Source organism: Phoxinus phoxinus, assembly GCF_949152265.1.
Source record: "Phoxinus phoxinus genome assembly, chromosome: 24".
Classification (NCBI taxonomy): Eukaryota; Metazoa; Chordata; class Actinopteri; order Cypriniformes; family Leuciscidae; genus Phoxinus; species Phoxinus phoxinus.
In genome coordinates, this window is record NC_136899.1 from 24,375,648 (window position 1) to 24,391,675 (window position 16,028).

Genomic DNA, 16,028 nt, shown 5'->3' on the forward strand with positions numbered 1-16,028 from the left:
TAAATCAACCAACCCCTGTTTTCTACCATAAACAAGTCACATGTCAATTAAACGTGCTGATATCAGAAGCCATTACAGTAATGAATACTGTAGTCACAGTGCACTGATAGCAAGTCTGTTTCACATTCAAATGCACGGCACTTTTTTTTAAGCTTAACAATTTTTGCCTTGCAGAAGTGCATACTTGCTCCAGCATTGACCTCCCACTTACTGCAAAGCTTTTCAAGTCAGATGTGTATGGGTCATTAAGCTCTTAGTATAAAGGGCAGAACAGACAAGAGTGATCTTGCTCTTTTAAGATACAGGAAGCAGCGCAATCTGGACCCTATCATTAGCCATCAAAGTGGCTATAGGCCTGATTTCCATCTCAGTCAAGAGCCCCTGACTCTATTCTGACTCTTCTTTGGAGTCATTATTGAGGAAAGTCACCTTGCATCACTGTTTTCTGAAGTTACGGCACTCATGATTGCCAACTGAAAATCTGTTTGTTAGGAGTTTGGCAAGATCACTGAGAAAACTAGTATAGACCAACGCTACTTTTGCGTCATCGAAGGGTAACGCCCCTTTTTGGGGGAAGACGGATTCCCCTGAGAACAGAACTCGCCCTAGATCGCTCTAAGTTTCTTGATAGCAAAAATGGCACAAACATACACACTCTCTTTGCCGGCCGAGGACCATGAGTGCTATTTAAAAAAGCTACTGGATATGGGGATACAGAGGTGTCCCTTTGAAATGGTCAAAAACTGGATTAATGACCCCACGCAGTGGCCAAATATGGACTATTCAGACATCTAACGTTACCACGATCTCGTGGAATCACCAGGTAACCTATTTTTTTGTCATTAACACACTCACAGTATGACAAACTAGATGATGAGGCCATGTCCAGAGGAGTCGGTGGTTTACTTGGATCATATTTCACTTGATTTAAGCTATTGACAGTTTTGTTGTCGACTAGCTATACTAGTTAGAAAGTCGAAGCTGCTAGCAGCAGCTTAGTTGGTATGGTAACAAAATTAAAGCCAGTAACTAGCAAGTACACTACTTCATGTTAAATACAGATAGTTTGGGGGGTTGAATTAGTGACACAAGCAGAAACCAGCCAAGTCCACTTTAGTCCTAGCCTGCCACTATTTCAACAGTAAAATCAGTAAAAGTGAGAGCTAGTCACGTAGCTGCTAGCAGCTTCGTCTTTCTAACTAGTAACTTATAGCTAGTCGACAACAAAACTGTCTATGTCAATAGCTTAAATCAAGTGAAATATGATCCAGGTAAACCACCGACTCCTCTTGACATGGCCTCATCGTCTAGTTTGTCATACTGTGAGTGTGTTATTGACAAAAAATAGGCTACTTACTCTTTAAATACTGCTCACGGTCCTCGGCCGTACATATGCCTAATTTAGATCTCATATGAGATGAGATTATAGATATTTGCCAAAATTCTGAAGTCTGCAATCAAAAGAAGAGATGTCAAGATTAATTCTAGCATTACATTCCTCTGAGCTGTTATCTTCATGAATTATATATAGCTCTAAACTCATACTGTATGTCAATAATCATCTCATTTGTGTGCTAAGACCTCTGGGTCTTATTAAAGTCACAGCACAGAGTTAGAATAAATAATTGCACTAAATGTAATGGTAAGTTTGATGCTTGATTGACACATGACCATCATGCTAACAAAAAAGGACGACTATTACAAAGAAAGACTTTTTTTTATCTGCATCTCTCTCTCTAAACTCAAGATCCAATTAAACAACATATTTTAGCTTACAAAGTCTTACTTAATTAGCCAAATGTGTTATGAACATGTACTGTAGTAAATCAAGGCAATCGTATTGAACTGTCAGTGTCAACAGAGTTTATCAATGGAACAAAAACTCAGTATTCAAGGTCTCTATAGTGTGTTTTTTTAGGTGAGTAACCCAATCCAACACACCTAAGTTTCACTCAGACATTGCATAACCTTTGACATTAGCACATCTTTCTTATCCTTTGCGCTCACACTGATCCCTCGACTCTTCAACCATGCCTGCAGAGTCACTACTTTGACCTTTGAGAGCTGAAAACAGAAAAATATAAACAAACCTCTTAGTTACTGGGTTACAGCTTATTCACTTTAACTTTCATATACAGCTCTAGAACTGATTTATATTTAAAACCCTAATAAATAACTAGACAGAATCTGCAGAATTGTTTCTCGTCCACAATGATCTTCTAAAACATGGATTTAAATATGGTACAAATATGCTAAACTGAGCAATAAGTGCTTTAATTTTATAGTAGCATTAAGTATTATACACTTATTTAATATTTAAATTGATGAATGATTATTTGGATTTTACAGTCAAATGTTTGGGTACAAGTAAATCTTGTGTGAATCTAAGATTTTTTTATATTTCTGAAAAAGACGTTTCTTATGCTTATCAAGGCTACACTGTAAAATACAGTCAATACATTAAGGGTAATATCGTTATAAAAATAGCTATTTTCTATTTAGGAATATTGCAAACTGTAATTTATTCCTGTGATCAAAGCTGAATTTTAAGCATCATTACTCCAGTCTTCAGTGTCACATGATCCTTCAGAAATCAGCATAATATGATTTGCTGCTCAAAAAAAAACATTTCTGATCATTAATAATGTTGAAAACAGTTACATTTTTGTGGAAACCCTGATACATTTTTCAGGATTCATTGATGAATATAGTTCAAAAGAACAGCATTAATTGAAATATAAATATTTTGTATCATGTTTTCAAACACGTAATGCATTCACTCTGATTAAATGTAATAATTTATTTAAAAAAGAATCCAAACTTTTGAACAAAGAGCATCTTTGCTAGGGGTGGGCGCTATACCGGTATGAACGTGACAACCGGTATTATGTTATGCCATGATATGGATTTTGCGATACCGTTTGATATGAATTCACATTTTGCAGTTATATTGTTTTGTTCAATTTGGTGCTCTTTTACAACTTTTAACACAATTAATGACGATACAGAATCGAGGCTGAACTGAACGTTTAACGTTTTGTTTTCTTGAGAAAATTAACACCCATCTTGTATACCTAATATTTATCCAAATGAGTCAATATTATCAAATCACAAGAATTGAATTGAAATCGTGAAATTTGTGTCAAGCAATAATACAAAACCGTAGCTTACCAGAAACTGTACCATGTACACATTGTACGCCCATTAAATTGTAAAAGATTTTTAATTTCTATGTCCAATGAAATCCCTCACCTTTTTCTAGTTATATAGGGTTTAAATGTAATATAATATCTATATCGTCCGGACATCGAAAATATTGTGATATGTATTTTTGCTCATATCGCCCACCCCTACTTGATGCAAACCTCTGCTAAGCGCTGTACACTTATTTTTGTTCATACTGTGCAAGGGCAGCCATCAAGCCATAACATGGAAGCAGAAATGACAACAATACATATGATACACATGAAAGATCTGTATGGGTTTTTATATGGCTTGCACCTGTTAGTAGCCTCCATCATAAAGAAAATATACGAGCTCATCCTCTCTCTCAATGACATTCAATCAAGATCATGAACACATGCCAGGCTTGTAATGGATCTCATTAATGTTATAGAGCAGTCACTCTGCTGTTATTCAGCAAACTATTCTGCCTGGCTAAGATGAAACGGTAACTACACCAACACTGAAACTAAACGGCTTATTCATTGAGTTTTGAAGAAAATTAGATGTTATTGTGATTCATATTTCTATACTAAAACATTATATGTAACCCTGGATCTCAAAACCAGTCACGAGTCGCACGGGTATATTTGTGGCAATATCCAACAATACATTATAGAGGTCGACCGATTCATCGGTTTTGCCGATTAATCGGCACCGATTGTTGACTGGTGGAACTATCGTTATCGGCAAAAATATATACCGATAGTTTTTCCTGGTTGCGTCCATTGCTGGAGCGGCTGAGAAGCGCACGCTGTCATTCATTACAGTGTAAGAGCTGAGAAGGGTCTGCTGGCACGATGCAGTACAAGAGCGGCCTCTAGAGGTGTAATAAAAACTTGTGCCTCGTGTTGTTTATTTCGACACGTGATTCTGCGTGCTGCACTGAGAGCACATGCTGCGTGGAGAGCGCTGACATCAGATGCGCGTTTAAAGCACCGACAGCTCAAATGTATGTAGCCTATACAGTACATTTTGTCATATCATTATAAAGTGATTAATTTGTTGACTAAATGCTGCATTAGTAGAGACAGTAGGCGTTTGTTTGCCTTCGAGGCTGAGAGGACGCTAACATTAGTAGTACCTCAAGCGGTTAAAACACTGACAAACATAAACGTAAGTCCGACCCGAATGTTTAATGTCACAATTGTTACCTCTATTTGCATTAGTTCATATCCAGCTGGTCACTTTTATGCATTACATATGCAGATAAGTTGCATATTTAAAGCTAGAGACGTAAGCAAAATGATATGTTCATACAGCCGACAGAAACATAAACGAATCAGAAAAGCATTCGATTTCGGTAATTTATTTTTTTCATCTTCACTTTAATACAAATTTTGTTACTTTTTAATTAATTAAGTTGGCTTGAAAAGAACAGTTAAATAGTTACATTTTGAATGTAACTGGTTTTATTTGTTATTTAGAGTATTACTTTTTGTTTCAGTTTGAATGAATGTCTTTTATTGACTTAAATATTTATTCACATTTATATATTTATTTCATTTAGCATGTTTTCATGGTTCAATAGTTTTTTTTTATTTTTATAATAAAGTTCAGCACTGTTTTACTTGGAGTGTTATGTTTGTTTTTATCCAGTATCAATTTTAAAAACTATCGGTTCATTAATCGGTTATCGGCAAGTATGGCCCAACCTAGCTATCGTTATCGGTAAAATCCACTATCGGTCGACCTCTAATACATTATATGGGTTAAAATTATAGATTTTTCTTTTATGCCAAAAATCATCAGGATCTTAAGTAAAGATCATGTTCCATGAAGACATTTTGTAAATTTCCTACCGTAAATATATAAAACATGTATTTTTGTGAGTGAATGCAGCACAATCGTGAACACAAATGGACAATTTTAAAGGAGATTTTCTCAATGTTTAGATTTTTTGATTTTCAAATAGTTGTATCTCGGCCAAATATTGTCTTATCCTAATAAACCATACATCAATGGGAAAGCTTATTTATTCAGCTTTCAGATGACGTATACATCTCAAAAAAAGAAGAAGAAAAAAAAGACCCAAGTGACTGGGTCACATATTTTTGCAATTTAAAAATAAATAGAAGAATATATTCTAAGTACACTGATATGCAAAAGTACCTGATTGTTCGTCGCATACACTTCCACACACACATCCTGCACACTTTGTTTGGGCTTCTTCGGTTTTGACTCAAACGTGTCTCCCTGAAAGATGGTGAGACAGGATCCATTAGAAGCACTGCACGTCTTTCTTTCCAACCCATATTTAATCATTCATGTAGGTTCATCAATTATTTTTGGAAAACTTACAGCAGTTAATTTGCCTAGTCTTGCTAAATCTTTGCCCTCAGTGGACTGTGTAAGATGTCCCATGAGAAATACAGCAACTTAGACACTAAATTTGTACATTTTCTAAGTAGGAAAATGTGAGTGGTGTTTGCCAGTGCAAAACTTACAGTGCATTTACTAAGGAATTGTTTTTTAAAGAGGCCATATTATGTCTTTTTACAAAGTCTTAATTTTGTTTTTGGGCTCAACTAGAATAGATTTTCATGCTTGAATGTTAAAAAAACACATAATTTTTCACATATTTTACATTGTCACAGCACATTTCTTTCCAGTCTGTCAGTAACGCTCTGGGGTGTGTTTCCCGTACAGTGATGTAACTCGCTGCTTTACTACCATAGTACGATGTATGATTGAAGAAATCAACTAGCTAGACACGACTGTTTCCCGAAACCATATTGTCGCAAATTGGTCGTTCAACCACGTTGGTTAATGATGTTATGCACGTAGTGGAGTAATAACTAGAGATGCACCGATTACAATTTAAATATTTAAATATTTGAGTCTTCATTTTCTTTTCTGACATCCAGTTCTTGTTAAAACACACTAGACATGCAAATTCTGTGCATTTTGGGCACTTTTTGTGTGAAATCATATTTATTTTGTCCATCAAAAGTGTGATTTCACTTTAATTGAGTGTGAGCAGCGCAGCAAAAATAGACTCAGCGCCGAAACCCGCGCTTCACCGCTGCGCACGCGACACTCCTCCATGCACTCATTGATTAACATGCACGCCGCAAAGATTACGTGCCGCTCACGCTTGCGGTGTGAAACGGCGTAATTCACGAGGTTTCCTACATGTGCGGTCCGTGTGATGCTGATGTTGCGCGATGCTAATCATGCGGCGCCCGAGTGCATTTGACCGGCATAAAATCTGCATATGTCAGACTGACCGGCCGGTCGCCGCTCATGTGAAAATCGGCCAATTCCGGTCACCAGCCGATCAATCGGTGCATCTCTAGTAATAGGCTAACTACTTTTAATTAATCTGTTTGAGATCGAATTATTGCTAGATGTTTTGCTATAAATTATGGGCATGGAATCTGATAACTATTTCTCACTATATCTCAGGTATTTTTGCTTTATTTCCAGATTCAATCATAGACTCGTTCTTACGCACTAGAGCACGTTCACATATGATCTTCAAAAACGCTGCTTTAAATCTCTTGACAAACAAAAAGACATAAATGACAAATGTATGTATTCTAAATAAAAGATACAGATTGTACTGAATGTCAGCTTGCTTATTTTGCTCAAGATAAGGATTTATTGAGTCCACATGTCATGCAAAGAAGAAACTGCTTCTAACCACAGGCTGAGAGCTGTCGTTCCAAACACACAACTTTGCGATGCTGTCTGCGAATGTTTGTTAGAACGATGGTCGTTAAACTATGCTGATAACGACGGAACTTGCGACCGTAGTTGGCTAGCGATGCTTTCGGGAAATACACCCCATAGTTCCTGTCTCTATGAAGCTCCTCCTTCTGAAAAGAACAATGTGCTCTGATTGGTCGGCTGGAGCAGTGTGTTGTGATTGGTCAAGCTCTTCAAGTGTGTTTGGGAAATGTCCCGCCCCTTACCATAACTGCCAGTTTCAACACACTACGAAATAACTCAACCAGGCCCCGCCCCTTTATTCTGCGTATGCAAAACTCAAGACTACAATGAAGGGGTTTCATGGAGTTCAGAAACAGTGACACTGATTTAGAGAATAACTCCCGCTGGAGGGACTTTGCGGAGCTTTTTCATGCTCAAACAGCAACATTGACAATGTAAAAAAACATAGGTTATCTTTTAGTCAAACTGCTTAGGAATCGAACAGGTATCATTCTGAGTTTCAGCACAAAACAAACTGCTGTACTTACCCCTCTTTTGCTGGGGATCTCAGGCAAGGTTTGGGTCTGTGTCTGTACTAAAGGCAGGGATGGGAGAATCCTATCGACTCCGCTGTTGTTTTTTTCCTTATTCTTAAAGCAACATTGAAATTGTAAAACAGCATTTTAGGTTCTCTTTTAGTCAAACTGCTTAGGAATCGAACAGGTATCATTAGGGTTGGGTATCGTTATTTTGTTTTGTTTTCTTGATACCGGTGCCAAATGGATACTTTTAAATGGATACTTAAAAAAAAATAATGAAGGGCCTCAAAACGATAGTGAATGACATTAAAGAACGTCTTTTTTATTGAAAAAAATAAAATAAATAAATCTTAAAATTGAACAATAGGCTATATTAACATTTTTAAGTATATTTAAATATATTTAAATAATTAGCCTAAATAGAAAACACAACAAATTTACATAACAAATTCACAATAAAACCTAAGCCACCTAACCCAACTACAATAATGTAACACTAAAAATCTGTTACAGTACTATGTGAAAAATGAAATGTGACCCAATTCCGATTTTTTCTCTCATGTGACACAGATCGGATGTGCTGTATTACCGTGTAAACAGGAAAAAAAACGCTTACATTCAGAAAATTTTGAGATCGGTTTCAGGCCTCATTTATATGTGGGAAAAAATCTGATATAAATCAGATATGTGCCAATGTGACTGTCATGTAAACAGGCAGATCGGATTTTCTGTGGCAGCAACGTCTCCGCGGTTTAATGACGAGAGAAACCCCGACGCGCATCTACAAAGGGACGGATGGCCAGACGAAACGCTGTGTCCGTCGTCGTAGGAGAGGAATGTGGACCAACGTTGACACAACATGTGTTTTGCTCATCCTAAAATTTCGGACCCACTGCTCCTCGTTAAAGCCAATATTTAAACACAATATGCCCCCGCCAGTCCTGAGATCTCTCTCGCACACAATAACTGAAGCATATTATGCGCTGGCTGCAATGATGCCACTTTTCGTCCTCCTCCGCCCTCAAAATCATGGTGATGTTTGGCGAACTTCGCATATATCGCTGAGCTAGCATCAAGCATATTTCGCGTTCGTCCATCTGTGCAAAATAATTAATTTTTTATTAATATAATTATTTACCACTCTCCGCGCCTCCCCTGGCATGCTCTGGTGCCCCCCTGGGGAGGCGCGCCCCACACTTTGAAAACCCCTGGCGTAGAAGATTACGTCACGGCAGTTTCCTGCGGTGTCGCTATGACGACCAGGTACTATTGTGGAGGTACTATCTCTGCAATGGAAAACGGAGCGAAAAGCGAGACAAGGCGAGTCGAGTCGAGCTGGTACTGGTAATGGAAAAGCGGCATTAGGTACCGGTTCCATATCGTTACCGGGTTTCGGTACCCAACCCTAGGTATCAAATCTGATTTACAGCTCAAACAGTTCAGAAGTGCATTGCTTACTTACCCCTTTATTGCTGGGGATCTCAGGCAAGGTTTGGGGCTGTGTCTGTACTAAAGGCAGGGGTGGGAGAATCCTATCGACTCCGCTGTTGTTTTTTTCCTTGAAAAATGGTAAAGACATCCGGCCAGGGGCTGGAGGCCTGGAGAACTGGTTAGAACGAGCTGGTGGTGTGAAAGGCGATGACAGACAAGTCGACGACAGAGGCTTGACGACTGCTTTTAGCTTCTGTTCTTTCACAAGCATCTCAGTCACGTTCATACGGTGGGTGTATGATTTGTTTTTGAAGATTGGTACAAGTCTTGGTCTTGGAAGTGTAGACTGTGACTGGATGTGAGTAAAGTGAACAATTGTGGAAGAGGAAGAGGACAGAGTTGCCAAGTTGGAGGAAGTCCAGTCTTTTTGGTCAAGCGATCTGGGTCTCTCTTTCTTTTCAGTGTGTTTTCCAGTTGAGTCACACTGACTATTGTGGTTTTTCTCTGTGTCCCGTGGGCATCTGCTGGGAAGCTGGTTCAGTACAGCCCTGCTGCTGTTTTCTGTTGTCACATTTACAGGCAGGGCTTCAGAGGACTAAACATGTAAGGAGAGAAAAGTCTGTGAATGGGAAAATACTTCCAGAGAAAAGTTCCAGTGTAAATGTGCACATGAAGACGCCATATTGAATTTAATACATATGAAAACGAGGTCGTGACAGATAGAGTATAAAGGTCCTAGATCATGTCATTTTCACAACTCACAACTCTTAAAGTCCCCCTTTAGTCAATCATTTTATCTCTTAAAACTCATATTTGATAAAAATCTTTGAATGCCTCAAAATAGCTTGAATGTAATTCTATCCCCTTGCTTCATTTAGTATATGCAGAAATATAAATATGCTAATTATCCCTGCCTCCACTCACACCAGGTCATTAGTCAGCTTAGTGAGGTAAACGCTGCACAACGCTGGGTTGTTTTAACCCAAATTTGGGTCAAATATGGACAAACCCAACCGTCGGGTTAACATTTTTTATTTAAAAATTTAACCCAACGGCTGGGTTTCTCCATATTTCACCAAATTTGGATTGAAATAACCCAGCATTTTTTAGAGTGGCAGACACATAAGGGTAATTAATATGATTAGCCTTTTGCTTGACTATGATATCAAACAGCTAATAGTGTGTTGCTAATGTTACACAAACCATGTTCCCGTTCGCCATCTCAGAGTCTGACCGCTGCCTCATTATCCTTAAAAATGCTTTGAACAACTCAGAATGTCAGTGGAGATATTATATAATTCATCATAACATCGTAATATACATCATACACCCACTATATTGCGAAATCTACCCGATTTTTCATATCAACAGAAAAATATACCAGGATAACCTGGCTTCTCTTGAGACTTCACTACTTCAGAGCGGTCATAGCTAACGGAAAAAATTAAAGCCAGCCGGCATGAACCCTACTAGGGACAAGTGTCGAGAATTAGCTTTAGCTAAAAACACTATTATACATACATCGGATGACTGTTAAGTTTATCTATGTTATTGTATCTGTCCCTATTTAAATAAACTGAATAATAATAAACCTGATTGGTTACAATGTAGTTTAAGACGTCAGAAACACCAGCGATTTCAAACCGTGTTTTTGAGACTGTCTTTGGTTCACTGCAGTTTTAAGGAGAAAATACTCAGCTATGCTGTCGACTTATTTACACATGGTTTGTCTTAAAGCAGATTAAAAACACCACATAGACATATAAACAACATTAAAAGCTGGATTTTCACCACAGGGGGACTTTAAAACTGTTTCATGGAGTTTATGTCTACTTAAAAACATTTTGTCAGCTGAACAATCTCTATGTTGTTAAACAACAGTGCGATCTATTGAACACACTGTATGCTATTCCTCACAGCCTCGTTTTCATTCCTGTCAAAAATTATGACATTATGACATATCAAATTATGAAATGATATGGCGCTCCACTGACTAATGTCTATGGTTGATTCTAGGCTGTTAGAAACCACAAATGTCTAAAAAAAATTAACTTTTAAAGGATCATTTACCCTTAAAGTTAAACTTACCATTATTCTTTTATGAATTAAGTTTTTCAAGTATGATCATCAGCACACCAGAATGATAATTTCTTCAAAAAGGCCAACATGTAAAACTACAGTTCAAAAGCTCTTTTTGATGATCAAGAGACATTGGGTTTCATTCACAAACCATGTGTACAATTTGTTTTCATGAGAAGTTCCTCTGTGCATATAAATATGAATAATCCACGCAATTATTAGTGAATGAGACCCATTGTCTATTGGGGAACACTGCAACCGTGGTCTCTTAAGCCAAAATCGACATTAACTTTATTCATTTATAAGACTATAAAAGTTATAAGACATATTCCTCCAGACTATAAAATAACATTTTTAATTTAAAAATTTAACCCAACGGCTGGGTTTCTCCATATTTCACCAAATTTGGATTGAAACAACCCAGCATTTTTTAGAGCGTCAGACACATAAGGGTAATTAATATGATTAGCCTTTTGCTTGACTATGATATCAAACAGCTAATAGTGTGTTGCTAATGTTACACAAACCATGTTCCCGTTCGCCATCTCAGAGTCTGACCGCTGCCTCATTATCCTTAAAAATGCTTTGAACAACTCAGAATGTCAGTGGAGATATTATATAATTCATCATAACATCGTAATATACATCATACACCCACTATATTGCGAAATCTACCCGATTTTTCATATCAACAGAAAAATATACCAGGATAACCTGGCTTCTCTTGAGACTTCACTACTTCAGAGCGGTCATAGCTAACGGAAAAAATTAAAGCCAGCCGGCATGAACCCTACTAGGGACAAGTGTCGAGAATTAGCTTTAGCTAAAAACACTATGATACATACATCGGATGACTGTTAAGTTTATCTATGTTATTGTATCTGTCCCTATTTAAATAAACTGAATAATAATAAACCTGATTGGTTACAATGTAGTTTAAGACATCAGAAACACCAGCGATTTCAAACCGTGTCTTTGGTTCACTGCAGTTTTAAGGAGAAAATACTCAGCTATGCTGTCGACTTATTTACACATGGTTTGTCTTAAAGCAGATTAAAAACACCACATAGACATATAAACAACATTAAAAGCTGGATTTTCACCACAGGGGGACTTTAAAACTGTTTCATGGAGTTTATGTCTACTGAAAAACATTTTGTCAGCTGAACAATCTCTATGTTGTTAAACAACAGTGCGATCTATTGAACACACTGTATTCTATCCTCACAGCCTCGTTTTCATTCCTGTCAAAAATTATGACATTATGACATATCAAATTATGAAATGATATGGCGCTCCACTGACTAATGTCTATGGTTGATTCTAGGCTGTTAGAAACCACAAATGTCTAAAAAAAAATAACTTTTAAAGGATCATTTACCCTTAAAGTTAAACTTACCATTATTCTTTTATGAATTAAGTTTTTCAAGTATGATCATCAGCACACCAGAATGATAATTTCTTCAAAAAGGCCAACATGTAAAACTCAAGTTCAAAAGCTCTTTTTGATGATCAAGAGACATTGGGTTTCATTCACAAACCATGTGTACAATTTGTTTTCATGAGAAGTTCCTCTGTGCATATAAATATGAATAATCCACGCAATTATTAGTGAATGAGTGAATGAGACCCATTGTCTATTGGGGAACACTGCAACCGTGGTCTCTTAAGCCAAAATCGACATTAACTTTATTCATTTATAAGACTATAAAAGTTATAAGACATATTCCTCCAGACTATAAAATAACACATTAAGTGTTATAATCTCTATATCATCTCTAAACTCTATAAACTCTAAAAGTGTCTGTGTAAATGCAATTTTTAATGATCTGATGACATTTAAATGCTTTATATTATTTTTTAATCATTATTTTTTTTATTTTGCCCAAAAGAAACAATCAACTTCAACTATTCCATTAATATTTCAATAATTTTCCATACTTCATTTTTGATAAAAATGCTAAAATATGGTATTGCTCCAACATGGATTGCAACACTTGAATGACGCAAATACATCATGTTATATCATGGCAGACTAACTCTACCTCCAGATCTCTGAGACATGGAAAAATACTTTCTCGATAACGAAATCTGTAAGGTTCCTCTTAGTCAAACGATTATTTGTGTTGAACAAGTATGTTGATAATGATCCTGGAGCTAGTATGCTTTTTTGCATCCAACATGAGTTAAACAGTCAGTTAATCATTGCTGCCTAATGTTGCCATTATCAATCATTACAGTCTATGAGATTAATGAAAGCTTCCTCTGCGCCAGATTTCCATCTGTACCAACACAGGGAACGGCACACATAGCGTTTCAAATCACGTTTTACAGCATTTGTCAAAGTTTAATAACATCAACCCTCAGCTCTGGCCAGTATAAATTAAACCTTAACCCATCTGGCTGACTGTGAGACTCTCCTCCTTGCGCCAACAACAACTAAATGGAAGAAATGATCTAATGTAGTATCAGATATTGTTCTTACTGGAAACTCTTACTTGTATTCTTTTAATTAAATGACAAGCGTCAATTATCCTACAAACTGAGAGATTGTTTTAGTAGGCAGACCTCACCACACAACCAATTTGTCCATATAAACACTTCTCATATGTGACCCTGGATCACAACACCAGTCGTATGTCGCACGGGTATATTTTTAGCAATAGCCAACAATACATTGTATGGGTCAAAATTATAGATTTTTTCTTTTATTTTAAAAATTATTAAGATATTAAGTAAAGATCATGTTCCATGAAGATATTTAGTAAATTTCCTACCGTAAATATATAAAAAATATATTTTTGTGAGTGAATGCAGCAAAATCGCGGAAAAAAATGTCCGTGTGTGTGAGGTAATTTGCTCCACTTCCACTGTGAGTTTAGGCAAGCTATTATATTTTGAGAAAAAGTAAGATTTCATAATTCATCCACTAAACAAGGGGTCTTTAACCTTGAGTGTTTATTCAATTAAATTCACAGAATGTATTAATAATACCTTAGGGAAACAGAAAAACAAAATAGAAAATGTTTTATACAATAATCTAGCTAGCATCCACAAAAAGTAAATCCATCAACTCGGGTGCCAAATGGCATTTTTTTCATAGTTAATGAGACTAAAGATCGGAAATTGTGAAGAAGAGAGGGAACGTGATCAGGAAATGACGAGCAGACCTGAGTTACTGACACACTGTGGAGTGTGTGCATCATCCTCCAGGCCACGTCTTTGACAACATTTCTGTTGTTTGTAACTGGAGTGCATGATTCTGGTCTTGTTGAACGCTGAGGTCATTTATAAGCATTGCATGTGCAGTGAAGTGTTTTGAGATGCTGTCTCATCTGATCTCTTACATTGGCGGCTGATGTATAACGTGTCCAAGGACTTCAGTCAACAATAACATTTCAGATTAAAATTGATATGGGTGTAAAAGGAAACATGCTTATCATCGCTCTGTAACTCTGTAAATTCTTTTAATTTATTCACCATGTTTAATCAACTTTTTTACTAGATTCTACTTGCAGCGTGACACATTAATTACAATCAGAACATAAAAGCTGCATGCATAAGAATTAGGAGAATGTGCAAAATCCTGTATAAAATGATTTTAGCTTTAAATACATTTTTAAATGACCTCCAAAAGTGTGGAAATGCAGGTTTTAATGATCTGATGACATTAAAGAGTTTATTATATATATTATTTTTTTTAAGTAATAATTTTATGTTGCCTCGAAGTATTTTTTTTTTCCAAACATTTTTAAATATTGAATTTGTATTTATAAGATAATTTTATTTATAAGATAATGTACATCTATCTTTATGAGGACATTATTTATTAGAGAATGAGCACATTATCTGTCTGTGCTTGGTCACCATTTCCTTTTATTATTCACCATATTTCATCACTTTTTTTTATTTTAAATTAACAGGCCATAAAATCTGCATGCATATTAATTTGCAAAGATGCTATATAAAAATGTTTAGTTTTCGATGGAGAACGGTATGCCACACCACAAGACATGGCAGCTTCCAAAAAGTACTTAATGTCTACAAACCCTGTTTAAAATGGGATTTCTACTGTCTGCATAATCCACTTATTTTGCAACACGAATATAAAATCTGGATAGCACATGCATCTCAACGGCTTTGGAACATCCATAAAGGAACACATCCAGTTGCATCTGTGTTACAGATGAGCAAAGCCATAACACATTAGACAATGTCAGATGTAATACTAAGCAGCACTTGCAGAACTTGATGTCAAATCCAATTGATTGTTACTTTATATTTTTCAGCAGGAGTAAGCAGAAGTCCCTGAGTAATGGCATGTTTGTGTTTATGGACACGTGTGTGTATGTAATACCTGCGTGACTGGTCTCTTCATTTCATTGCTGTAGTAGCAAGGCTTGCAGGTGATCCAACATGAGTAACCACACACACTGTCCAGCACAGCCTGCAGATCTGATGTGAAGCTCCCCAGCACCCCCTGCAGGTCCACCCTGGGAAAGCACTGCACTGGCTGAGTGCGTATGCAGCACAACGGGTATCTGAACAGGACGTCAAGGATACATATCTCTGACTGCCAAGATAGAGAAAGAGAGAGAGAAAAATAACAGCTTTCCAAAAGAACAAAGCGGTTATAAATTAGATTGTAAAGGTACTATGCAAACGTGGCACTTTAAAAATGCATTGTGTGTTTCTAGGCTTTAATTTGTCCCTGCAATGTGTGATGTTATACAGACCTGATTCCATATGTGCACAGAACTAGCACAAGTGTGAAATTGAGGCTTATGTAATATTAATATTGAGAAACGTGTTCGGCGAGGAGTTAACTCGTTGCAGATACTCTGGGATGAAACACAGATGAAGGCTGCTACTCTTACAATTTCTTCAGTTTAGAGAATGTATACTGTGTACAGAATGCTAATTTTCTTTATGTACACAACCGTTTAAAAGTAAGGGGTCATTACGATTTTTTTTAAATGAAATAAATACTTTAATTCAGCAAAAACGCATGAAACTAATGTAAAATTACAGTTAAGATATATGTCACAATAAAAAAAAAAAACGCTGTTTTGTTAATTTCTTTTCAAGAATCCTGAAAAAAAG

At 36.6% G+C, this 16,028-nt stretch overlaps 1 protein-coding gene across 2 annotated transcripts in view; it reads right to left on the minus strand.

Moving 5' to 3' along the window:
- Positions 1-1,623: 1,623 nt before the first annotated feature.
- The window catches only part of cUnh18orf63 (chromosome Un C18orf63 homolog), a 35,004-nt gene continuing 20,599 nt past the window's right edge, over positions 1,624-16,028 (minus strand). Inside the window, exons 11-15 of one of the 2 annotated variants that reach the window (XM_079602427.1) lie at positions 15,283-15,466; positions 8,878-9,441; positions 7,425-7,526; positions 5,335-5,418; positions 1,624-2,064 (exon numbers count right to left, since the gene is read on the minus strand). In XM_079602427.1, the coding sequence (XP_079458553.1) occupies positions 1,942-2,064; positions 5,335-5,418; positions 7,425-7,526; positions 8,878-9,441; positions 15,283-15,466 (1,057 nt within the window). In that variant the 3' untranslated portion in view covers positions 1,624-1,941. The remainder of the gene's footprint in view (positions 2,065-5,334; positions 5,419-7,424; positions 7,527-8,877; positions 9,442-15,282; positions 15,467-16,028) is intronic. The other variant, XM_079602428.1, reaches the window with a different exon arrangement.